Here is a 26,009-nt window from a genome sequence, read left to right as displayed (position 1 = left end):
GTTACAAAACTCCACATCTTCTGTCTCTAAACTTGATCCAATTTCATTACTTTACCAAAATTGTAACTATTTGGAGAGGCTCCTGTTTGCTTTTGGTGATTTTTCCCCCCCAGATCAAACATTAGGTGATATTAACCCAGGGTTGAACTTTTAAAAAAGGAGGAAGGATCGAGGGGTCAGAATCAGTGATCTCTAGCTGAATAATATATACAGAGTCCTGAAGTTTGTTGATTAAATAAGCATGTTCCAAATATTTATTTCCAACAGTCAATGAATCCATTTTCACGTGCAAGAATCAAAACTAAAATCCAAGTTCATCCATAATGAGCCACCCTTATCTGATGTGTGTGTACGTGTGTGTGCTCTCCAGTGTGGAATGTGCCTGTACACTCATCTATGCGTGTATATATAACATACACACCGCGTTTTGTTACCTCAGGGAAAGAGGAAATGATAATAAACAATCGGCAGGCGTCTTGAAACCGCAGAATGAACACAATGGAAATATATACAATAATAAAATTAAAATGGTGCAGCATTCCCGGGTAGGATAATACAGATCTCAATAAATACAGCAGAAATTTGTTTTCAAAAACAAAACAGACACCATCTCTCCGCCCGAGATGAACAGTCTTTCCAAATCAAAAGAAAAAAAAAAGAAAAGAGAACAAACAAAACCCCCCAGTTTTCTCATAACTGTTAGTGCCTATATAGAATATAATACACAGATACATTTAGCAGGTGCATGCAAGAGGCGAAAGGCCGGGGAACGCAGAGGCTTCTGGTCGGCGCCAACGTATGCGACCCAACATGCCCTGGGTTGTGCGACCAGCTCATATTGGGAGGTCCAGCTCGATTCTGCCGCTGCCTCAGTAGTGGGTACTCGGGCTGTGGCTGGGGAGGGACTTTGGCCTTGATCACTGGTGACTGGAATGGAGCCCAGGCTGCAGGGGCCCAGGGGGTGGCAGCGTCGCGATGGGCGGCGGCGGCTGCAGAGCAGGAGGCTGGTCTGTGCCTGGCTCCTCAGCAGCGGTGCGGGCCAGCCCCAGGCTGCTGTCGTGTAGCTTGCGGACGTGCTTCTTGAGGTCAAAGTTCCTGCAGAAGCCCTTACCACACGTGGGGCAGGTGAAGGGCTTCTTGTCGTTGTGGGTGTGCATATGGAAGGTGAGGTTGTAAACCTGGTGGAAAGCCTTGTTGCAGATATTGCACTTGAACTGCTTCTCCCCGCTGTGGGTCAACTTGTGGTTTTTGTAATTCCCTAAAACAAATGACAGGGAGTGGAGCTGAAAAGAGAGCTTGAAAAGGGGGGAGTGAGCGGGTCGAAGGACAAAGTGTCAAAGAGGAAGAGCTGCCACAGCTCCGACAGCCTGTGCAGGGCTGAGCTGAATGCCTGCACTTCTCTCCCCAAGTTTATTTTTAAACCTCAACTATGAGGCCCGTCCCTCCACATTTTAGTGCATATTTATTAATCCAATTATGCAAAACAAAAACAAGCGGTTAAGAAAAATACCCCTCGGTATATGAGCGCTGCCTTTCTCTAAGACTAATGAGACTTTGGGGTAGCAAGTTGGGATGGCCACACATGCACCAGGAAACTAGCTGCACTCTTAAAATTGTTTTCTAAAATATCCGGGAAAGATTAGGGTTTTCGGTAAGACTACCGTGAAGGAGAACGCCTCCCTGGTTCAATACCTTTTTGATGAAATCCTTTGCCACAGAATTCACATACAAACGGCTTGTAGCCTGCGTGTATTCGGGTATGCGTGTTTAAAGTGGAACTTCTATTAAATGCTTTGCCACACTGGTTACATTTGTGAGGTTTTTCCTAAGCGGAAGGGAGGAAAAACAGAGACGTTAAGGCCTTTTGCTATTAAATGGAATCCTGCGAACTCAAAAACACAGTAATGCTCTCTCTCATGCTTTTTAGCAGAACAAAGGCAAACAATACGTGGCATGTCGCGGTGTTCAGCCAGCACGTTTCAAACAAAACTTACGCTAAAGAATAAGAGTTTATTAGCCATTTTTCTACCAACCGTTCCGAAGCAAACCAGGTGAAAGCGAGACAGAGGAACACACCTGGGTGTGAATGATCTTGTGCCTGCACAGGGTGCTAGCTTGCCGGAAGCCCTTTCCACACACTTTGCAAACGAAGGGTCTGGCTCCTGTATGCACCGGCATGTGACGGGTTAAATTATAGTGCGCATTGAAGACCTTCAAGGTAAACACACGCAGAACAGTTAGCCCAACGAGCACTTAGAAATCAAACCGGGCAAAGGGAGGAGATAACCTTACAACAAATGCATACAAATAATCACAAAATAAAATAAAATAAAAAGGAAGGAATGAAGGAAAAAAGGGAGGGAGGAAAGAAGGAAAGAATGAAGAAGGGAGGAAGGGAGGGAGGGAAAGAGGGAAAGAGGAAGACCTCCTTTCTTCTTAGTACTTGCCTTTCCACACACTTCGCAAGTGAAAACTTTGGGCTTCGTATTAGGAGAGCCTCGGCTGAAGTCAGAAGTTTTGAACCCGATTTTTTCCGACAGAAGCTGGGCGCTCTCTTTCATGTAATGCTGCAACTGAACCTGGGACAAGTCTTTGAAAGCTACTCCCGAGGGGTACTTCTCCACTGCCGGGACCACCAGTTTATTCCTTTCGGCTAAATACGTTTTGGGCTGCGGGTGCAAAGGGGAACTGAGGAAGTAAGAGGCCACCGGGTGGATGTTAACGCCGGCCGCCGGGTGACACGGGCCATCACCTCGATTCAAGTAGCACAGGGCTCCCATGGCGTGGAAGGAAGAGTGGTTGACCACACGCGGCCTTACCAGCTTGTACTGCTGCAGCGGCAGCGCGTCGCGGGCCAGGTCGCCCTTGAGACTCAGGGCGCAGTTAAGGAGGTCGCTGCAGCTGAAGGCAGGCGCTGCGGGCACCGCTGCTGGCGCCGCGGGAGCCTCCAGACTCGCCTTCCGCGGCTCGGAGCCTGTCATTCCTGCCTTGGGGCTCGTGTCGTACGCCACAGGCACGAACGGGATCATGCAGGGGATCGACGAGTTAAGATGCACAGAGTGCTTGGAGTCCCCCTTGGGCACGGCTCCCTGCAGAAAATGGGGAACCGGCAGGGCCTTGGGCTCGGGGGTGCGCGCCATGATCCGTTCGATGGAGAAGGCCAAGGGTTTGGAGGTGCTCATCACGTTGCCCCGGGCCGGAGCAGTCGCTAACATTTTGGCAGTCGCGTTGTGGCAGCTACTGTCCATGTCTGAGTCGCCAGCGTCCGTCAGCCGGGGCCGAGCTACGCTGTCGATGCCTTGTTCCCTGCTTCTCAGAGACCTGTGGAGAGGGGGACGGGCACCATCACCGCCAGCCTCCTCCTCCACCTCCTCCCCTGCATCACCAGCCGAACCTGCCTGCCCAGCCCAATGGACTCCTGCCAGCCCATCGCAGAGTTCTTGGCGCACCAATGACTCGGGGACAATCACTACTTATTTCTATCAATAGCAAGTGTTGTGTCAATAACGCAGCCAAGATCTCGCCAATCGTTAACTTCCAAGAGGAGAAGGTAAACTAGATAATTGCTCAATTCGCTTCCAACAGTCAACAGGAAAACTTTTTTTTTCTCTGCAGTCAGTAACTACTTTTCATTGGTGAGCGAGGTTCCCCCGCCCAGAGGAGGCGGGGGCGCTCTCCGCAGCGCCGCGCGCCCTCCCCTCCGCGCACACACTCTCGGGCGCACAATTCGCTCCCTTCCACCCCTACCCCCCACCCCTTTGCTTTTTCCTCTGTCTTTTTAATTCTCAATCTGCTTAACCAGGCTTTAGAGGCCAAGCAAATCTGAGATCAATTTTCTCGTTTAGCTCTAAGTGACATCATCTAAAATCATTGTGGAAAGGCTAAATAAGGAAACGAAGTCTAATTCAGGGGCAAACGCCAGGCTATATTTATCAAACGCCAGGCTCCAGAAAGCCACCGCCAGGATGTCTGCGGCAGCGAAATCCCAGCTTTCCCGGCACGATTCCGCGGGCCGGAGCTGGCGGGGTCTGAGCCACACTGCCTCCTATGAAGCTCTCTTGCATCCTCTAGGGCCGGGGGCGGAGTGCTCCCGGCATCCGGGAGTCCTTGCGCCCCGAACTGAGTCTGGACGATGTGGAAGACGCCAGCAGGTAACTGGCCTCCCCAAACGCCCCTGAGAATTAAAGGCCTTGGGAGGCTTGTTCTGTGTTTGTGGTTTTGTAAATTCGATGATGTGACATACGCTCCATCCACAAAGTTGAGGAGCTGCAAGGAGTAAGCGGGTGTCACACCAAAAGAAACCTCAACCTTAGCCGGACCCCACCCCCGCTACACACAAACACACACGCGCGCGCTTTTGTGCGTTTCCATTGAGAGCCCCGGAAAGAGTATTTCTTTAAGTACCTGCGCTCACTAGGGCTCTCTCGCAGCATTTTAAGTTCTGAATGTAGAGCGGAAAAGGGAAACAACTTATTGGTTCCCTCCCCCAACCTCCCGACTGCGGGTGTCCGCACGTCTACTCAAAGCGGCGGAGGCTGCAGCTAGGATGAGTGTACACCGCCCGGCGGCAAGCACCGCGAATGGCCAGCCCGCGAATCCTGGCCACAGCCACGCTTCCGCCTCCCAGAGCTCTTGGAAATCAAGCTCCTGGAACGCCCCCCATCCAGGCTCCCTCCGTGTGTGGTGCCTCCGCCAAAACTCCCAGGGAGGAGCGGTAGAGTTAGGGAGTGTTCCTGGAAGACTCCGGTGGCTGTGACTCCGGCTGCGCGAGTTCTCGCCACCTAGGCGGGCGCGCCGGGAGCAGCGGCGCGCGCCCCTCGGGTCACTCCCCCTTGCAAGCCCGCGACCTTGCGGAGCCAAGGTGTGCGGGACTTGGCAGGGAACTGGCGGCTGCGCAGGGAGAACTCCGCGGCTGCGAACCAGTGCATGCAGACGGAAGAAGAGCGTAGAGGTGCCAGCTAGGGCCTTGCGTCCTGTACCACCCTGTGAGTGGCCGCCCGCAGCAGCCCAGGGTAGCATCTACCGGGTGAGTTACCTCCGAGTGGGTGCGTGTAGAACGTGTGGTGGCAGGTGCCAGACATCCGGCCAAGCGGGTGTGGGCGTCCTCTTCCTGCAGGAGCGAGCCCTGGAAAGGCTCGGCAGAGGGAGGCTGGATGCAAGCCGGCTACAAGCCCCGGGATTGTTGAGCCCCTGACCAATTCCACCCCAAAATGCGAAGTTGTACCCCAAAAGGAGGAAATTGACTTCAAAATATTCCCTCCTCCCTGCCTCATTGCACAGCACTTGCCACGGGCCACTCACTCCGGCTTTTTGTGAGGGCTTGCTTTGTCCCCGTCCGGAGACCCGAGAGGGGTGGACACGGAGAGAGCCAGGGCTGGACCGAATGCCCAAGGCCAAAGCAGAGCAGCTGGATGGGTAATGGAGAAACCCAATTGCCGAGGAAATGGGGAAGGAGACGTGAGTCCTATTGGAAGCTGAAAGCGGCCGAAGGGCCAGGTTGGGGAAAGGTCTGGATGCGACCGGCCTTAGTAACTAGGCCTGGAAGTGCCTCGTGTCCAGTCTCGGGGTGGCTTCGAGCTGGGAAGACAAGCAGCGGTAGAGAAATGCAGAAAGAGGCGGAGCGCAGAGCACACGAGCCGAATCTGGGAAGAGGCCCTACATCCGCGACGGCACTTAGGGGCAGATCTCGGCCGGAACGCCAACAGCTAGGGTACGACCGGGCTGCAAATTTTCTTTCCGTTTGTAGTTGGGGCCACAGAACCTGTCTCCTCCTCTCCTGATCAGACAAAGAACGCCGGACAGCTTTGCTAGGGGAAGGGGCGGGGGGGATGGCGTCCCACGACAGATGGGTCTCGGTTAAGACTTTAATTGCTGCCTTTTGGGACGGATCGGGTTTCCTTTCCTACCTGCAGCTTCCCAACATCGAAAAGTTCCCCTCCTATTGCACTCCTGCAACATAAGGCCAGGTTTAAAGAAAAAAGCACAGAAGCACGAAAACAGCCTGGCTCTGGAAAGCTTTGGAGCACCCAGCTGACTTGTACAATTCATCCGCTTCCGGAGTGTTACCAGCCTTTTTGACTGAATGCCACCAGTTTGTTTTACGTTTGTCGTGTGTCCGTCCCTCTCCCCTTTTCTCCCTCCCCCACTCCCTTCTTAACGCAAGAGTCTTGATTTGACCTCGGTAAATTTCTCCTTCGGTGGACAGTGAACTAAAAAGGAAAATTATTGCCTAAGGGGTATGCATATTTTGTAGAGTTAATATTTCAGCAGTTTGCTGTTCACCGGTCTTTTCGCGATTTGCCTTTTTGACAAGTGTTTGAGAGTATGGTGTCTTGTGAGTAACAAATACCGCAAAGTAGCAAGTATTCACTTCCTTTAAAACAGACGTGAGCTTCCTAATCCTGAAGACTTTAGAGTTGCTTTATAAATCCAGGTGCTGATATTCCAACATTTGTTAATGAGCATTTTTGACTCATAACCTAACCTAAAATGTGTTAATTTTTAAAGCTGTCTCTATATAAATAAGGATTGTCGTAAACACAATACAAAATGTGTTTAGGAAGGCCTCCATCTGATTGTCAATTTATTCTGTATTTTTTTCCAAACACATTTGAAAAATAACAACAAAAACCCCAACAATAAAAGCAGAGCATATTTGGAAAAATTACAAACTCCTAAAACTTTTCAACACTTAAAAAATTGTTTATCCAAAGAATGTAAGGAAGCCTTGTTTGTTTTGTTCATGACAAAAGAGACTCAGTTCTAGTTTCTGTGGCTTTTCTTGCAGAATCCTATAATACCCCCCTTTTTCGTCAGAACTGATGATTAAGCGTCCCTCCCCTTTCCAACTGGGAAAGACAGTATTTATTTGCCCCACTACCTACTTAAAAATCAATGTGGCAGGCGACTTTTAAGTGTTTGCTTTATCCTGCATAAGACGTTCTGAGAGAAGCAGAGCAGTCCTTGATACAAAGAGAGTACATAAACTCTGAGTTAAGACCTTCGGAGAAAATTTTAAAAAATCTCTACTCCTCTAATCTAATTTAAAGTTCTTTTTTCTAGGGCATCTAATTTTTATTTCAGTGCTCCCTAAACTGTCTTCTTGATATTATTGTGTTCTTGAAGAATTTGAATAATTTTCACAGGCTTTGTATTTACATCCCAGTCACTAGTAAATGCAATTTCTGGTGAAGATTATTTCAATCTGATTTAAAAGGCAATATAATAGAGCCACCAATTACCAAATAACCCATAATCTTTAATCTCTTCTTCCTTAATAAGTCACAAAATACTGTTGAATTAAAAAAAAAATAAAAAATGGATCGGGGAATAGTATAACTTATCCAACCTTCTGCCAAGTACATTAATTCATCCATGGTCATATTTTCAGGGTTCTCAGGCCTTTCCAACATGCAAGACCCCCCATCTCTTCATCACAAACAACAGTCTGCTTTCTCTTTGCTTCTTATTAGTTACTTGGAGCTAAAGGAAGGAGAGAAGATTATTATTCTGAGGCGTTCAGATTCATCCACACTTTTTCTTGCTTAATAAATAGCAACAAAGGCAATGCACCTTTTTCCTTTTAGGGGAGGAAAACAGTCCTAAATTTTTCTATAGTTTTGCTCAGTCTTTGACTGGTCTTTTGTTATTTCTGGTGGTGTGTGATGGAAGTGGGGTGATGGAATGGGACACAAATAGGATGGAACTGCAAGGTTCAAGGAAAGAGTCTTGTTGGGTATTAGTTAATGAATACACAGTGAGAACTAACTTTCCAGCATTTAACAAACACATGGGTAACTAGTTCTGATTGAAGGCTACTATTGTATTTTTAGTAAGTGTGGTAGCAAATAAAGAAGTCTTGCTAATTTTGGATAGCATGTGAAGGGCAGTATCACAAGTCAGGAATATAGGAGGGACCCAGTTAATTCAGAGTCCTCTTTTCTTTTGGGGAAGGATAGGTAGGAGAGTGGTTTGTTGTTTGTTTCTAGACCTTTGTTGTTACTATTTCTTACACATTAGGATTTCATTTAAACCAAGAGAAATCATTCTTGTCCAAACAACGTTATATATTAAACCCGTTTGTAAAAGTAAATGATGAGCCCCAAAGGTGAGACCTGTTAATGAGCCAGCAGGCCTTACAGACACAGAAAACCTGCCTTGGGTTTGTTTCTGCCCCTCCACTAACGCTGGGATTTTTCTCACCCCCGTTCCCACAGGCCTGTAAGGTGTGTTCCCTCCAGACTGCCAGGCTTGGACTCAGGGCTGGACTGATGGAAAAAGAAGTTTATAAACAAGCAACCCAATATCTCCAACTTATTTAAGGAGCTGCCTAGAAGTCAAGCAAGAGAAAAACAGCAAAGTTTTGCTTGCAATTTACAGCGGTGTCATTGAAACCTGGGAAGTGAACTATTAGAAGACAATACCGTAAATATGCTCTCTTGCCCTATCCTGATAGCTGCGTAGAGCAATCGGCTGATGGGCGTTTTTGTGGCAATCCCCAGATAATTTTTAAAACTCGTTTGATGGTCAAAATAAAAACAATATTCAACACACAGCGCGACTCTTCCCTTGATACTACCTTGATACTACTGCTCTGAGGTTTAGAGCAGTTTTAATGTTATTTTCAACCTTTCTTCCTTATTTCCCATGAAATAAAAGTCAGAGATTCAAATAACATAGAACAAAAAAACGAGCTTTTAAAAAAATGGAGAAGCAATAGAGGTAAATTAAAATCCTTGAGAAGAAATCTGAGAGCCGTTTATGAATTCTGTTACCTCCTGGACCCCGGCCGTCGGTCGTTCCCGCCGGGGAGCGCCCCGCGCGGACCCGTCGCCCACGGCCACCTGGGCCTCCATTCCGCTGCGGCCTCAGCTGTTCTGGCCCTGGCCTCCGAGGGGAACCGTGTTCCCTTTGAGGGAGCTGAGGCGCCCCGCCTCACAGAGCAATGCCGCGAGCAGAGCCTTTAACCAAAGCCCGAAATGAAACAGAGAACTTGACAACTCTCCCCGGCCGGGCTCTGCACTTATTGGTCCTTGCTCACGAGTCCCAAACAATTCAAATGACGTTGGCAAGGCCTTTGGCGACCAGACTCAGTGAGACTGCCTGGCGGGACCCGGGGCGGTGGCTCCAGCCACTTGGAGGGGGCTAGGAGCTGGGGCGCACTCCCGCAGCCAGCCGCCGGCCTGCCCTCCCCGCCCGCCCGCTGCGTGGCGCGCATCCCGCCGGGCTCCCGGGCCCTGGCGAAGCCTACGGTTGCCGGGTCCGCCAGCGCCGCGCTGTCGCCCACCCGGTCCCTCTGACCACTGGCCTCGGGCCGGCCAGTGCCCCTGCAGGCCCCGAGGTCTGGATCGCGCCCCTCCCTTCTCCTCAGCACCCCCGCGGATCCCCCTGCGGCCCCACCCTCTTCCCTCAGGCTTCCAGAATGAGGGGAAACTGCAAAGAGTTACGCGAGGGGGTGCAGGATCGGGTTTAAAGACCAAGGAACAGATGGTTGAGAACTCCTGTTTGAAAAGTTTTTGAACAGAACATTCGCTAATAGACTTGCTTTGCCGACTCAGGGTGTAACTGAAGGGTCATTTAATCTAGATGGCAGGTGAAGGAAAACAATCTTGACGCTGGGCACGCCCAAGAAGGAACTGGCATATTTTTATTAGTTTTGCCTGTCACTTGGAGTTTTTCCGGAAAACATTTTCTTAAGCCAATTTTTAACGGGGGAGGGGGCACCTCTGAGCATCTCCTCCAAAAACCATGTCCATTGTCGTGTACTGTATTTTGGTGCCCACCCCCGACCCCTGCAAACCCTCCAAGACGTCTGGCCTGTGCTTAGGAACTTAACTAGTTGGCGTTTCCTGACGGTCCCGGGAAAGTGAGAGGTCTCGAACTGGATTCTCCCTTGTCAGACGCTTCCCTTCCACCTTCCCCTCTTGGCCCCAGCCTCCAATTTGTTCATTCATTCCTGTCCCTGAGCTCTTCCTGTCAAGCCGTTCTTCCCTTCTCAAAGAGGAGATGGGATGGTTGGCCACCGAGAGCAATAACCCCGCGCCCACCTCCAGCGGGTCCCGAACGGGAGGACCCGCTCAGCCACTGCCTGGCCCCCTTTACTTGGAGGGGGTGTGCAGGGTGACAGCCCCCCTGTGATTCCCCTCTCCCTCCCTCTGGCTTTGTCAGACCAGATTCTACAGGCGCTAGACAGGTTTCAAAAGTTGAGCTTTAACATCCACGCTCAGAAAATCCCAAGAGGTTTGATCCCTCCTGAAGGAGTCTTACTAACTTTTACAAAGTTAAGTGAAATTATTGCTTTCTTAGTTTGGATTCATTTGGAAGTCATTTCCCTTTTTCTCTGCCCACCACCTCCTCTTTATTTAAGTACAGTTAATTATTTGAATTCCACCAACAGTGGGTCCGACCTCAGTCTCCCATTGGTCTCGCAGAGGAAGAGCGCACAGGAAACACCGTGAAGCGTTCGGCGCCCGGCGTCGGTGCGGACGCCGGCAACTGAGCACCGCGGCCCGCGGTGACCTCACGGGGCGGGCCGGCTGAGGTCACCAACTCTGCTCCAGGGGCCGGGGTGGCGACCCTGCGACCCAGCAGGTCCGCTGCGTGGAGGGTGGGGAGGGAAGGTGGTTCTGGGTAAAAAGCCGGAAGAAGCAACGAGGCTGTGAATCATTCAAACACTTGAATGGGGTCGGGTCCTGCTGAAAATGGAAGGGGTAAAAAAACCTCCTCTTCCTAACCCTGTGATTCACAGCTTCTCAGAAATTTACATAATATAAGAGCGTAGTTGTAAACTTAAAGGACAAAAATAATAATAATTCAACACCACATACTTCATTTTCGCACCATGGGTCTGGATATGTTCCCAGTGTTGGCACTTTAGTTGATTTCCAGAGCTTTTTACTCATGACGGAGAATAACTGAACTTTCACACCACTGTTGAGAGACAGAGAGGGAGAGAAAGGGAGAGAACGGAGGACTGGCTTTCATGACGCTGATTTCGATTTCTTACTAAGGGCAAAAGGAGTTTTAAAAATTAAGAAGATATGCTGTGTTCAATAGGCGGCGGAGATGATAACAATTGGGGGTCCCTTACTTTCCAAAGAATTTGTTCCCCCTTTATTTGACTGACCGCAACGTTTTATTTGAAAAGCAAAGTCATTATCCTTTAATATTAATAGGCAATTGCAATTTATTATGTCCCCAAATACGCGAAGGCCACATCTACTGAAAGAGACACATCTCTGTCAAGCGGGCTCTAACTGGCCAACTCAAATATGAGATGCAAAAGTGAAACATGGCAGCTACCAAACACACGGGATTGCGGTCGCTGCCTATAGGATTAGATTCCCCACCCCCGCATTTGAACTAAAATTCCACTAGTAAATTCAAAATCTGCAGCCCTGCTAGTGGTATTTTCTTAATGATTCTCTGTGGAGCTCGAGGCAAGAGGAAGTCAAGGGAGGAGGTTTGTGGGGCCCCAGTGTCCCCTTATATTATCCGTGAGGGCCACAGCAGTACGGCCGACGTGCATCCGCCAAGTGCATCCAGGGGTCCAGCAGTGGGTGAGCAACGGAGCCCTCCCCTCTGGTTTAGCTGTGGGGGTGGTGACCACTGGCATCAAAACGGAAGCGCTTCTTCTCGGTCGTATATATTTCACTGTTGTTCTGATTTCCCTCTTCTCTGCAAAACCCATGTGCAAAATTGACCATATTCTCTGACATTCAATCTAACCCATCCTTAGCTTGCAGTTGTTTAGATTAATTTTTAGAGCTTTAAATGAAACCTGTATGGGCAAGACCTTAAGGGGAGCAAACGTCCATTTTTTGAAGTGTGCAGTGAATTCTGGCCCTACCTGACTCCCACTGCTGCCCATAAAAGGTAGAACATAATCAATCCCCTTTCCTCCTCCCTGTCCCTTTCCACCCCTTTAAATCTGGATTCTTATCTGTTGAAATCAAGAACAACCTTTCCTTCTTTCTAAGAAAGTTCTTTCTAAGTCCTCTTACCCTCAATTTGTCCCAGACATTTGGATGGCTGGAATAAATGAAGCCAATTTCCTGCATGGGACCCTAGTCGGGGTGCACGAGGCCGCAGAGGCCACACAGCTAGTGGACTCCTTGTTAACCAGAACAGACTGTGGTAGTTCCCCTTTGTCTTGAATTGTTTTTCTGTAAAATGGGACTAAATCAAAGCCCACCTCATTCTCAGGAAGCTTTGAGATTGAAAAGAGATTTAAAAATAAAACTACTTTGCATATGAAAGGCTATCTGTCACCTTGTTAAAAAGTTAAGGTATAAATATTTTTTCAGACAACTGTATTTAAAAACAATCCTTCTGCTCAGTGATTTGATTTCTGGTTATCTACATGGAAATGTTAAAATACACATAAAGAATCACATTTGCTAAGTTATTTTTTACAACTTCTATGACTGTCCTTATCCTTGGGGGCCTTCTCTCCCACAATTCAGTCCTGAATACCCCAGGGAACATTTTCTTCTGTAGATTCACGAATTAACATTTCACAAAAGCCTTTCAAAAATCCCAGTTTGATTTAAGTAGGTTTCATCTCTTTAGAAGCAGTTATGCATTTCTAAAATTAATCAACTTTCTGATTGACTATCCTAATGACATGAAAGAACTCACCTAGCAATCACACAATGTAACAAAAAACTGGGCAGTTTGAATGAATGACAATGAATGAACTTCAATACAGCAACTTTGAAGTGTGTTTTAAAAATTATTATCCAGCTTTGGGGAGGGGGTGGGTGGGTAGGACCTAACAAAAGCCCTCCCTTGTCACAATCCGCTGCTACCCTGGCCTTTTCATGTTTCACTTTCCACTTTTTGAAAGCCAGTTCTGTTGAGTTCTGACCTTTTACTACGTAGCCCCTCTTTAATGAAACTTTTTCTACCTCCCTACCAACAGTCTCCTTCCAAAGTAACACTTAGTTTTGCTTGCTTGGTATTTTAAGGAAATCCCTGAAACAACAAACGTCAGCATTTAAAGTTTTCTTTCTGCCAATGACACCCCAGGGAGTAGTTACTTGTTGGGTGTCAAGAGGCAGGTTGTGTTAAAAGGCAAACCAGAATTGATTTAAAGCAGAAAGGGAAGTAATTTAGTATTTCACTTTCAATTTTTGTAAAGGTACATACTGGGTGTAAGGGGTCCATAAACAAGCCTGCACCAGGGCCTGGGAAAGAGTAACTACTCTGCCTGATAGCTTTTGAGTTTGAAATCAACTCTTCACTTCCTCTCTGACCAGAGACCTACTGATCCTATGGATGGACAATTTGGAAGGAAATCGAGGACAAGTCTAGAATATGTTTATTTGCTAATCTGTTTTATTGCCCACAAATAAGCACACAAATACAGCCACCCTTAATGTAAAGTTGCAAAGTACAGGGAGATGAATGGCCTCATGGTATTCTGGAGTAGGTGGCTGGGGTGGAATCTTGTTCCCTAGATCTGGAAATGAGAAGTTGCAGGCAGGCTACCGTAAGGGAATGATGGAGACGGGGAACATCTCTCAGTCTAAAAAAAAAAAAAAAAAAAAAGAAAGAAAAAAAAAGTTCTAGTCTCAGCCCAAAGCAGGGCACCATATCACCTCCTTTCGCAATAATCAGTTTTTGCCTCCTCAAGGCTGCCTCGTGCTTGGCCCCAGCACCACCAGGTCCGGCGTTGCCCTCGCCAGGGACATGCTGGGTTGTGACGCGTGGGCGCGCCCTCCGCACGGCGCTGGGCCTCCAAGCTATTAGTGTTGTCCGCCAGTTCAGCACTCGGGGCATGACTGGCTGTATAGCCCTAAGCGTTTTGGTTCTGCTGTGGCAACTGAGGTCACCTTCGGGTGCGGGGTGGCGAGTGGGGGGGGGGGGCGTGTTGGAGTCTCCTCTGACGCTCTCTTGGGTTTGTTTCGCATTTTCCAGGCGCTCACAGAGTATGCGCATCTCTGGTCTTGAGACGCAGGGCTCCATTCTAGGCCTCCTTAAACTTTGGAAAATATCAAAACGAACACCAGTTTGCCCCTGAAATTCTCTTGAATTCAACCTACTGGGCACAGGCCGGGGCCTGGAATTCCTCGCTTGTGGTTTGGCACCTCCCGGAACATACACGTCCGGTTTCAGAGCCCTCGTCGACATCCGTCTATGATGGACCCAGTGACAGGTCTTCAGCTGCCTCCCTTCCCAACTGCATCTCCAGGGGCTGCTCTCAGCAATGCCGGCCCTTTCTGGAGATAGAAGGCGGCTTGCCCCTCCCCGTCTCCTCCTCTCCTCCCACTAGGCAGGCGGGATATGTAACCCCGGAACTGGACAATTTTAGCCAGTCCACCGACACGCCCCGGGCGGGGCCGAAGCCACGGATCTGACTCTGACCTAGAAGGATTCTGTGCCAACTCCGGGAAGAACGGTCTGTGAGAGGTGGCGCGTGTTGGCAGAGGCAGGCCTCCCACAATTTCTTCTGAATCCATTCCTAGTTTTAAAAAGTTAATGGCCACAACTTGTTACACGCCTCCAGTCCTTGCAACCACCTTCCTTGTTAAGTGCCACTTTACAGAGAGGCCAAACAGCTCAGACACAAGAAAGAAGGGCCATCAGGATTCAAACCCAGGCTTTTCTGGCTCCGAGGTCCTGGCTCTTTACGGTGGTTCCCCAAGTTGTGTCACGTGCACCCTTGTCTGTGTAGTTATTTGAGTCAGGGATCGTCCTCGTTTGGAAAACACATCGAGTTCTTCTTTGCCCACTTCCTCTGCTTTCGGTACACGCTCATACTCAGTGCCCACTTCTTCCTTAAAATAATCACATATCGACACGGATAAACTGTCACCCATGACTTCTGGAACCCAGGCTCAGAGCTCGTACCCGCCTCTGCGCCCTTAAGTATCTTACTTCAGCCTCACAGAGATCGCAGTTTAAGGGCACCCATCCTGCAGCCAGTGTTGGGGGAAAGCCTCAGCCAGCGCTCCCTGCCGGGAGCACCTGCCCTGCTGTGCGCCTCGGGACGTCGCTGCTGCGCGGTCCCAGCCCCTCTTCACCTCTGCCTGGCTGCCCAGGTCTCCGCAAAGTACTGGGGCCAACTGAACCGCGCGGGCCTTCCCGAAGGTTCCTGCGGTCCAGCTGGCAAGACTTGAAGGGGAAAGGAGACCCATTCCGCACGGCGTCTCCCTGCACAGGACCCGGGCCTGGGGTGGGAGGGCGACTCAATGTAAAGACAGGATAAGCACTGTCCTCTCGAACTCCCTACCTCCCGAGACCCGGCCTCCAAATCTGCACAAAACCAACCGTGGGCTGGCGGTGGGGGTTGGAGGGAGCGACACCGAGCGTGCGGAACCAACTAGGTTGCTCTGCGGGCGAGTAGCTGCTTTCACGCCAGCCGCGCGTGAACATCTCTCTGGAACTTCGATCTATATATATCACCTCCCTTTAGGGACCCGGACCGGGAAATTTCCATTTTCTGTTTTTGGAGTAAGAAACAGGAACCACCACGCTCTTGCTCTACTCTCCCTCGGGTCAATTTACCAAACGCGTGGCGGAATGGGCTGCGAAGGCCCGGGCTGCGCCCGGGGGCGTGGGGATCCCACGAGCGCCTGCGCACCCTGCGCCCAGACTTAGGGTCCCGGCGGGTTTTGGGGGGTGGCACAGGCCGCGGCAGCAGGGGTTTCGGGGCTCCATGAGCGGCGATGGCTGTGTGACCTCTCCCATTCAAGCGCAGTTTGCAGGGCTCACCGACGCTCTCCTCCTTGGTTGCCGCGGGCTAAGGAGGGCGGTGCAAGGTCCGGCTCTGACCCTGCGGGGGCGGGGTGGGAACCCCGAGACAATTTACACGGGGGTTTATTGCAAAAGTAACAGGAAATCCCTTCTCCAGAGAGAGGGACAATGAACAAGAACTAAAGGGAATTCAAGTGGAAAAATCCGTGAATGCAAGAACGACCCACAGCTGGAGCCAAGAGGTTTGCATTGTTATTTCCCTTTCCGGGAAAAGGCATTATTATGATTTTTCTCCTACAAATATTTGGATAAATTTTCCTTCTAGCCATGTTACTTAACGCGCGCATCCCGGCTGGACATTAAACTGTACTATTTTCTCCAGCATCATTCACCAAACTGTCCAAAGGATGTACTTTTTTGCCCTTCCCCAAAGCCATTTAGGAGAGTAGAGCTATTTCTTTTGAGTTAAAAATGATTTTCATTTCAAAACTAATTCATTGCAAGACTTGTTAGGAGTTCAATTAAATTTCTTTTTTTTTAAATAACACTTTTTAAAGAATAACAGCACTTGGCTTCCTCCTAATAGACAGATGTTTCGGCATTCACCCTAACAGTTACACACACCAATGAACAATTATTAAGTCATTTCAAGCAATTTGCACTTATGTTAAAGAGCATTTCTGGGCACAAAACCAAATACTTTTCATTCTTTTTTCAGAGTTACTATATAAATTTCGCTTTACACATCATTTTGTGGCTCAAAGGATAGTCCAGTTAGTCCTCATAAAACTGTGAACATCTCCTCTCCCTGCCTTTGGAGCTTTTAGAAATCTGGGGTAGAAGGGAAGGGGCAGAGAACACCGAAATCTAAAGAGAAGCTCCAAGATGTTGACCAGCAAATAGGGCCGGGAGGCAGGTTGAATAAGTCAGGGCATCAGCAAGGTCCTCCTGCTGATCCCAAGTAGTTTCCCCTGAAATACATGTTTTCCCTTTCACTTCTGTATTCTATTGGCTACACACACACACACACACACACACACACTCAGCTAAGAGGGGCCAGTTAAGTCATTCATACTTTAGGACAAAATGGGTCAATTACTCTTGAGATGAGCTGTATCAAGGAAATTGACATTTTATTTAAAGGAAAAGAAGGGTGGGTAATTTCCAAGCATAGAGCAATTTGAGCTGTGCAGAGAGCGACAAGCTTGGGGAGTTTAGGGGAGCAGGACAGGATACCCGAGGGCTTGAAGAAAGGACAGTACTGAGCCTGAGGGTGCAGAAGAGAGGGAAGGAGAGCATTCCAACACAAACTGCCTTTAAAAAATACTGAGCAGTAGAGCTAGTCGCTGATCTAGGAAAGGGGAAGAAATCTCCTTTCATGTTTATCACAGGGTCTCTTACCTCTAGGACCCAGAAATTGAGCCAAAATGACATTACATAAGAACTATGTAATAAGCAGATTTTTGTGGGCGAGTCTGGGTCCCCTATGACACCAATGGGAGAATGAATTTGGAGATCCAAGGAGTTGTTTCACTTCCAAAATTTTGGAACTTAAGTTTACATAAATTCAGACATAGCTCCACTTATTTTGCATTAACTTACTTCATTTAAATATTATTTATGAATGAATGCAGTAGCCTAGTATGCCAACATAGTTTCGGAAAAAAAATACAAAAATAAAAACTACAGAGACATTTAAAGCATAATACTATTATTCATCTTTCGAAGTTGTTGCAAGAAAATACATTGGGGGAAGAAATAACTTTAATATGTCAATTACTACTTAACATTACTAACATTCCTCTTCTTACTCATTATTAGTTACCATTGATTGCTAATGATAACTAATAATACACAATATATGAGGATGTAGTCAACCTTTGCTATGGAAATATGCTGTCGTAACTCCTTTAGCCTACTAGGTGCAAAGCTGTGTTAATATCTTTTACTCATTTGATTGTAAACAAGACAAAAATAAAAAGAAAGCACAGAGCCAAATAGTTGGAGTGTTTATAATACTGCAAACATTTTTTACTGCATTTAATCTATACAAGTCTAATCAATACAGAACTGGTTATGACTAAATGGACTTTTATTGCCTGGAAGCTATTACAAGTAGGAGAGTAAAGTATGTTGATGGCAGCACACTTAGTAATCCACACTTTGGGATTTTTTTATACTTGAAAGATGTTCAGAATGGAACAAGACACAAGCCCATTAGATAATCTAGTCCATGTTTGGGTTTAGCGGTCCTTTAAGCCCAGCAATACACTAGTAGACCATTTCAGAGTACTAAGAACCAAGGCTAAAATTTTACACACATCACAACAATGGTAAATTAACTATGAAACAAACCTTGTACATAAATGATAAACTGTCAAGTACACACCATTTTAGCAAGGGTATGATAGAGCTGGCACAGTGATTAGAAGTGGCTTCTTCTCACAATATTGTAGTATGAGAAATACATACTCTATTCACACACAGGACGCTACTTCGATGTGATTACAGAAAAAAAAATCAACTCAAAAAAAAAAAAAGTTCACATTCTAATCACAAACAAAGCCAAGCTCATTTTAGGTCAAGCTACACAAAAGAGACTGATCTTGTTAAAAACAAACAAACAAACAAAAAAACAAACACCAAAAAACAAAACTTGGCATTTTCCCCTTTATGTCTGCTTCCAGTTTTATTTTTTTAAATGTACAGTGAAATACAAGCATTTTTATTTGGTCAAACAGTGTACTAACCAGGACAAGGTACAAAATAAACAATGTTAAGGTCCTCCTTCCTTCTACAGGGCTGCGCATTATCAGCCTTCTTCTTCTTCATCACTGTCTTTCATCGTGATGCCCTGAAGTCCTCCTCCTTCGGAAACAGAGGCAGTAGCCTCCTCTACTGTTAACCGTCTGTGCAGAGTATCATAGGTCTTACTGTTCAGCGTGCCTTCCAATACACCCTGCAACCGGAAGTCCCTATAGGTTTTCTGGAGGAAGAAGAGACAATCTGCTTAGGTAACTTATGGATTATATGTGTAGAGGTACAGATGGATGTCTATATGTACATATACTCAGTTGGCATTTCAAAAATGATCTTGGACAACCCACTAGTGGATTCAAATTGTCAATCATCTTGTTAGTGTATTTCTGGGAAGAAAATGAAATGTGAGACTTTGGGTAGTGCTATTCAAAGTAGAATTACCAAACTGACCAAAATTTTGATTTTATAACTATCAGATGATGAATGAGCTTTTCTCCAAAATATTACTAATTGCATAGAATTAACTATTTGAAAAACCTACAACAAAGATAAAATGATATGTACTTATGTACATTTTTAACAGGAAAAAATTCTTAGTTTTCCAGGTAAGGAGCCTTTCCTTTAATCCTGAAAAATACATTACACTTTATAAAATGCATTAACTTTTTGAGGAGGTGTGTGGAGGGAGAGGATTAGTCCTATTAACAGTAAAGGAAGTTTGAATTTTCAGCATTTGTGAACCATGCAATTTATTTATATGTGCCACTGGGTCAAATGTGTACACCTAAATGTCTGTATGAATTTTGCCCTTTCCTTTTGAAATTCCCTTGAAGTATGAATTGTCAAATTCATACTAGTATAAAGGTTCATAGATGGGCTAATACAACACATATTTACATTTTTGTGAAACCGTAAATTATAATTTGGTGTATTTTATGTCAAAATAGAACAAATACCATGTTACTGTTTCTATAGTGATTCTTAAGAACAACAAGAACAACAGAACTCTGGGTTATGTGGCACTTAAGACATGTGACCTATAGAGCTTCCCTTAATTTCACTTTTCAGCCTAAGTGAGATTTTCTTCACATATGATTTTTCTATCACTAAACAAGACTGGTATTTTATTATTGATTTTTAAAGCTGTAGGAAACTCTAGAATTAGTTCAATGGGGAAACAACAAATGAGGATATTCCATTCTGTAGAGGCACTTCTAAAGCCATTTTTCAAGCTAAATATCTTTAAAATATATTTACTATCACATGTTAGATTTAGAATATTAAGCAGTCCGATTTCAATGGACTGACCCAAAAGTTATCAGGACACATAAATGTGCTACTGACTGCTAGTAGTCTTTTTTAAATTTTATTTCGGTTTGTGCTTAATAGATTTAAAAGTCAAATGAGAAGAAATGTTGTCTTCATGGCCCAATATTACAACTTCAGTAACTAGAAATTAACATTAAAAGATGCTTGATTTCACTCAACACGGTGGAAGGAAAGTATCATAATATTCAGACAGTTGAGCTAAAGGTCCTGATTCTTATGAGGTACGAAGTATGGATGGATGGCACCTCAATTCTCTCGATATACAGACCTGACCTACTAGCAGACATCTGGGAAGGGTACAACCATGACAAGGTAGTGAGACCACTGGTATTTTCATATTATCTTTCTGTCTTCTTTCATCTGATTTATGCCCCAAAGTGTCATGCCAAGTTTCATAAGTGATATGCCAAAAGTGAGTATGGAGGATGAATAATAATTTTTTATTTGGATACTTATTGGTTATAAATAAAATTCATATTTAAAAAGTTCCAAAAATAAACTGAACTGTGAGGAACGCTGTACAGTATCTGAAGCCAGAATCTCAACAGCAAGTAAACTTTAGATTCAGAGACTAATACTTTTTTCTTAAATAAACAAAACTATTTTCACTTTGATCCTCGGACTATTCCCTTGGAATATGAATTGTCAAATTCTGGCATAAAGCGTTCATAGATGGGCTAATAAAACATGTATTTACATTTTTGTGAAACAGTAAATTATAATTTGGTGTCAAAAATGGAAGAAATATGTTATTGTTTCTATAGTGATTCTTAAAATCAATAAGGACAATGACAAAATAAAACAAGTATTTTAAGATGCATACACCCCATCATTCTCACATTCTTTCTAAGCTGCTAAGCTTATTATTACCACCTGTTAATTTGCATCAGAACCTGTGAAAGAACCCTGAAAGGTAAGTTTTTGTCTAGAGAATTTGGTAACTGATAATATATGGTATTATTAACATAGAGATTTGTGTTCAAGCCTACAAGTGTCTAACAGATTAAAATATATCAAGCACACAAAATAGTCATCTCCAGATGACATATCTGGTATGAAGTATTATTATCCCACTGACAATTATATACTGATTTTGTGAGTCCTACTTTCTTATTTTATTGGAATGACTTTCCTTGGCTTAATTGTCAATAAGTTGGCCAGGACAGATCTGTACTGTGGACTCACAGTCCTGAAGGCTCTCAGATTTATTTTAATAGCAAGAAGTAAGCAGTTAGGGGAGCTGAAGGACAGGTCTCCTTGCAATTGCTCTCCCTTTATAGAATTCATAAAATCTACCGACAGCTGGACATCCTCCGGCTGCTACTGTGGTTCTGCTTGGCTCTTATTTAAGACAAGTGCCTGCCACCGAGTGCTGCTCACTTGTCTTCTGTTTTCCCAGCGAGAGAGGCAGCTGAGTTATGTTAACTGCTTTTAACTGCCATATGGCCACTAGGGAGAACACAAACCCATCACTGTGATTATCTGAAGATTTTATTATTTCCCCTCCCCACATAGATCATTCTGATGTTAAAACTTGGCAAAGCATGTCTTAGTCCTAAATATTCTGTGGAAGTCTCACTGGAATTTGTTTTTTCTTAGTGAGAAACATGAAGAAATCCATGAGTGTCTAAGTGTCTCTGTGGGACAAAGTGGGCGATCATAGAAACCCTGATGGTGTCTGGGTCGCCATGGGCTTCCAAGAATGACAATGCGGTGAGTAGTGAGGCCCAGATTGCCAGGGTGGAGGAGCTTGGCCATGGCTCAGCTGTCACATGCAGGCCACGTCTAAGTGACCTGGGGGGAAGGGAAGCCTCGTCCGGGGCCTTCCCAATTCTATCCATGTGCTACTGAACAGTTCCTTAAATTCACCGGAAAACGATCATTACAAACATAACCGTACAGGTTCTGAAGAATGATGAATCTATGTATGAAATTGGTTAAAGTCTGTTTATATTCAAAGTACGAAAAGACAATTAGAACATTAAATTATTAATTCATCTTGATTTTCATTGTGAAAATAATCCTTTTTAATTATTAAATAAAGCCTTATGACTTGATTAAATGTATCAGCCCAAGAAAGCTTTGACTAAGTCTGGGGATCTACGAGTAAAAAACAAACCATGTAGGGGCGGCCGGATGGCTCAGTTGGTTAGAGCGTGAGCTCTCAACAACAAAGTTATCAGTTCAATTCCCACATGGGATGGTGGGCTGGGCCCCCTGCAACTAAGATGGAAAACGGCGACTGGACTTGGAGCTGAGCTGCACCCTCCACGACTAGATAGAAGGACAATGACTTGGAGCTGATGGGCCCTGGAGAAACACACTGTTCCCCAACATTCCCCGATAAAAAATTAAAAACACAACAAAACAAAAAACCATGGAACGTCAAACATATTCCTGAAATTTAGTATCATGTTTATCAGTCTTGACTATTAGCAGCCATAATAAACAATATATTAAAGTGAGACAAATTGATTGACTTAGAATACAGTGGCAGCGTCACTGTATAATTCATGAAATTATTCTTTTCTGCTAAAATATTCACTGGTGCTTGATCTTTAACTGTAATGTCATGTGTGAATATGAGACAAGAAGTAATTTTGAAAGAAACAAATGATGAGCTAATAAAAAATTAAGATTTTTATTCTAGAAACAAAGAGCTTAATCTATCAACTAATTCCCATCAGCTGAATATGTATTTTCCGACATCCTGAACACAGTAGACATCAGCTGAAAATATGGCTGATCGTAAGGGTAACTAGCTAATCCCAACAGTCTCAACTACAACCTTAGCAGATACATGTATTAGAAGGTAAACACAGATTATCCTCACTCTTTTTTATGAAAAACAAACTTCGTTTGAAAGCTCTCCAAGTCACATTTATAGAAATGAGGAAGAAGCAATAGAGAAACTACAGTAAATCTGAACATATGTTAGTGTGCTTTCAGTTTCCTTGTACAATAAATAACACCTGCTGAGAAGTGTGCTGGATCAAAGGTATTTGTCCATTGAAATGTAATGTGTTTAACAGTATTAAACATTAGTGGGTGGGTATAATTTATTTATTACTTATAACTAAGCTTGACTGTTATTACTGTGCCATTATAGACCTGATGCTATGTTCCAGATTTGACAACTTCTTACTTTGGAACAGAACTTTCCTACGTGTGAGAACCTGTGTCTACAGCACAAAAGAATCTGTATTCGAATTCGGCTGCAAGAACCAAGAGAGTGATGGAAAATATTTTAATGTGGACAGAAACTTCCTGTAATGATGTAACGGTGGTTCTTCTCAAACTTTAATATCCCTCAGAATCATCTGGAGGGCTTGTTAATATATAGATTGCTAGGCCCTACTCTCAGGAACTTCTGATTCAGTAGGTCTGAGACAGGGAACAAGAAGTCGCATGCCTAACAAGTTCCCAGGTGATGCTGATAGTGCTAGGTTAGGAATGACACTCTGAGAATCTGTGTGTGTGTGTGTGTGTGTGTGTGTGTGTGTGTGTGAATATTTATACATATATGTGCATGTGTATATATGTATATATACCGGGGGTGCAAAAAATGTATACAACTGGATGTTGCTCAAACAGTAGTTCACTGTAATCAGAAGTGTCTGGACGCTGATGGGAACCACTTTGAGCACCTCTTGTAATTGCAGAAGTCAAATGTGACTTGTATTCATCTTTTGTTATCAGTATAGACTGAGTATTACAATTTTAAGTTTCTTCCTTTCTTAGAATGTGTATATATATTTTTGGCACCCTCTGCATTTATATGTACCAATTTGATAAATAGTACTAAAATGGAAGTAAAGGTCATCTGTTTAAAGGAACAGGGGATCCCAGGAGCTTACAGTTATGTTTTTAGCTATCATGTAGGATTTGTCTCAATTTTAAGAAAAAGTTATATTTGGGGTAAATTTGGTGCTTCCACTAGAATTTACAAAGTGTGAAAAATCATGTTGACTATATTATTTTAAAGCTCCTATTCACTAAATATAACATGTATGTTATTACCTTTTCTCTTGAAGAGCAAAAGTCAAAATGGCCTTGTTGAACTGAGACATCTGTTAGTTTTGGATGGTCCCCAGCACTGAAACTGATTTTTACATATAGGAAAGCACATGCTTCCAAAAGAATTCAGGCAGCAACAATGTATTACTTTTGTATCAAGACATAACAAAATGCGGAGACTCTCCCTACCCTATTGGCAAATACAATTCAAAAGCCCTTATAACGATATATAATCCTAATAAATATGGAGGGAATGGATTATGAGAAAACATTTCTATATTTAAGAAAATACAAAATTATTGTGGACCTACTATATTCAGGTAAATGTGCTACGAGCTTTGTGTACATTATTAAACTGTGATTACTTGATAACAAAATATTTTTTATTTATTAGAGCAAAAACAGTAAGTTTATATTTATTTAGTAATCTAACTGAAAATGGAAGTAAACAGCAGCACCTCAGCTAAAAGTGATGTTTTGAAGACTGACATCCACTCAGTTATATCAAATACGATTTTTTTTGGTACATCAATATCTTGCCATTACTCTTTAAAGCTTGCTGGGCAATTCACATCTGAACACATTTTGTTTACCTTCACGATCTTGATGAGCGTCTTCAGTTGGTAAATATGAAGCTGGAGGTCTAATCTATCAGCCAACCACACACAAATGACTTTCATGGAACTGCTGTACCATTGCTGGAGAGAAGGAAGGGGGCAGAGGGGAGGAGAACAAAAAAGAAAGCCTCTGCAGTATTCATTTAACAGACTCGGTAATGAGGGGGTAATGAAACACTCTGAAATGACCACGGATCGGCACTTGAAGTCAATAATGCTATAATTTCCTGTTAACAGAATTGCATGTTTTGCTAGAAAATCTGCTAAATTGACCTAGGCTGTTCTTTACATGAATTAACATTACAGTCTTTTCAGTTGTAAAATATTCATGGGAAACTGATTTTCCCTTGCAGCCTAGCAGCCTGCTTTGTTATTTGGAGGTAACAATGGGTACTAAATACATGTTACAGAACTGAATGGAATGCCAAACAGCAGGAAAAAAAAAACAACAGGTAAATTATTTTCACAGGAAAATTTCCTATTAGCCTGTATGTTATGTAAAAATCACAGAGTAGATGTGGTACTGCGCGTAGTCAGTGCCTAGAAATAACATTTTAAAGGAGGGGTGGCAAAAATGTCCACAGCTTACTAAACAGTAATCCTCAACCACACCATATTATCTGCCATTGATTGTTAAGTGTTTTCCAAGATTTTTTTAAAATCACCTGAAATTAAAATTTGGGATCTTAGGAAGGAACATTATCAGGATGGAATCCTTGTGTCTTAAAAGAACCACAAAACAGATGTCAATGTACCAAATTATGAAACACAGGGACGTGTTTCAGTCTGCAAGTGTTTTTGGATGGTTCATTTTTATTTTTTCTCCCCGTTTATTACAATTTGCTTGAGGGGAAAAATGAAATTCCTCTCTAACGTAATTTCCTGTTCCTACATAATGTCTGTGAGTACAGTAAAAGGAAAATTTTGTTCCTATTTTCAAAAAAAGGACATCTGCCCTAAGTGGTGACATTTTAAGGGATTCAGTGACTATGTGCCAGAGCTAGGTTTAGGTAATAGTGTAAGAGTAATAATGTTACTCATTTAGAAAACTGTGAGAAATATCAAAGTCTATTCAGCACTAAACAAATGAAAAAAGAGTTTTTAAAAGGGAAGGAATTTTGTGCCTTATTCGTAAACACAAACATAGTGACACTACAGATCACGTATGTATGTGCAAATATTCTTAGGTATTGGAACACAGAAAAAAATCTTAAATATTTTCCTTCACATAATAAAACAGTACGTTCAACTTCTAAGAGAAATCTGAAGGGATACAAATAAGTCAGAAATTCATCTGGATTTGTATTAACATTGTTCTACTAAAATTTAGTATAAGGAATGATATTTTAAGCATAAGTTAAAAATGAATTCGTTTCATATTTTATCAGACTTATTTCTATTAATTTGTTAGCATACTGAACACACAAGCATAAATGACATAAGCTAAGTAAAATGAAGAATTGATTTACTAAATGCTATGATATCAAATGGATGAATGAATATTTCAAGTTTAATGTGGGATAGACTGATTTTAAAAATATGTTATTTATGTATCCAATTTTGCTCTTTCCTAACAATTACTTTCTT

General features: G+C 44.2%; 2 protein-coding genes across 12 annotated transcripts in view; both read right to left on the bottom strand.

Annotated features, from left to right (window-relative positions):
- Window positions 1-223: 223 nt before the first annotated feature.
- On the bottom strand, window positions 224-3,463 carry FEZF1 (FEZ family zinc finger 1). Its single transcript, XM_019750031.3, has 4 exons — window positions 2,448-3,463; window positions 2,077-2,211; window positions 1,693-1,825; window positions 224-1,258 (listed from the first exon to the last, which is right to left on the bottom strand). The coding sequence occupies exons 1-4, from the start codon at window positions 3,246-3,248 to the stop codon at window positions 918-920; spliced, it is 1,410 nt and encodes a 469-aa protein (XP_019605590.1). The 5' UTR covers window positions 3,249-3,463; the 3' UTR covers window positions 224-917.
- Window positions 3,464-16,806: 13,343 nt separating this feature from the next.
- CADPS2 (calcium dependent secretion activator 2) overlaps window positions 16,807-26,009 on the bottom strand; it is a 479,588-nt gene continuing 470,385 nt past the window's right edge. For 10 of the 11 annotated variants that reach the window (XM_088799951.1, XM_088799947.1, XM_088799949.1 and 7 more), the window contains 2 exons: window positions 24,399-24,503; window positions 16,807-18,685 (listed from right to left, as the gene is read on the bottom strand). In XM_088799951.1, the coding sequence (XP_088656077.1) occupies window positions 18,512-18,685; window positions 24,399-24,503 (279 nt within the window). In that variant the 3' untranslated portion in view covers window positions 16,807-18,511. The remainder of the gene's footprint in view (window positions 18,686-24,398; window positions 24,504-26,009) is intronic. The other variant, XM_088799948.1, reaches the window with a different exon arrangement.

Source organism: Rhinolophus sinicus, chromosome 8 (genome assembly GCF_057876585.1).
Source record: "Rhinolophus sinicus isolate RSI-liver-muscle chromosome 8, RSI-T2T, whole genome shotgun sequence".
In the NCBI taxonomy this organism is placed as follows: Eukaryota; Metazoa; Chordata; class Mammalia; order Chiroptera; family Rhinolophidae; genus Rhinolophus; species Rhinolophus sinicus.
This window is presented reverse-complemented; position numbering and strand designations above follow the sequence as displayed.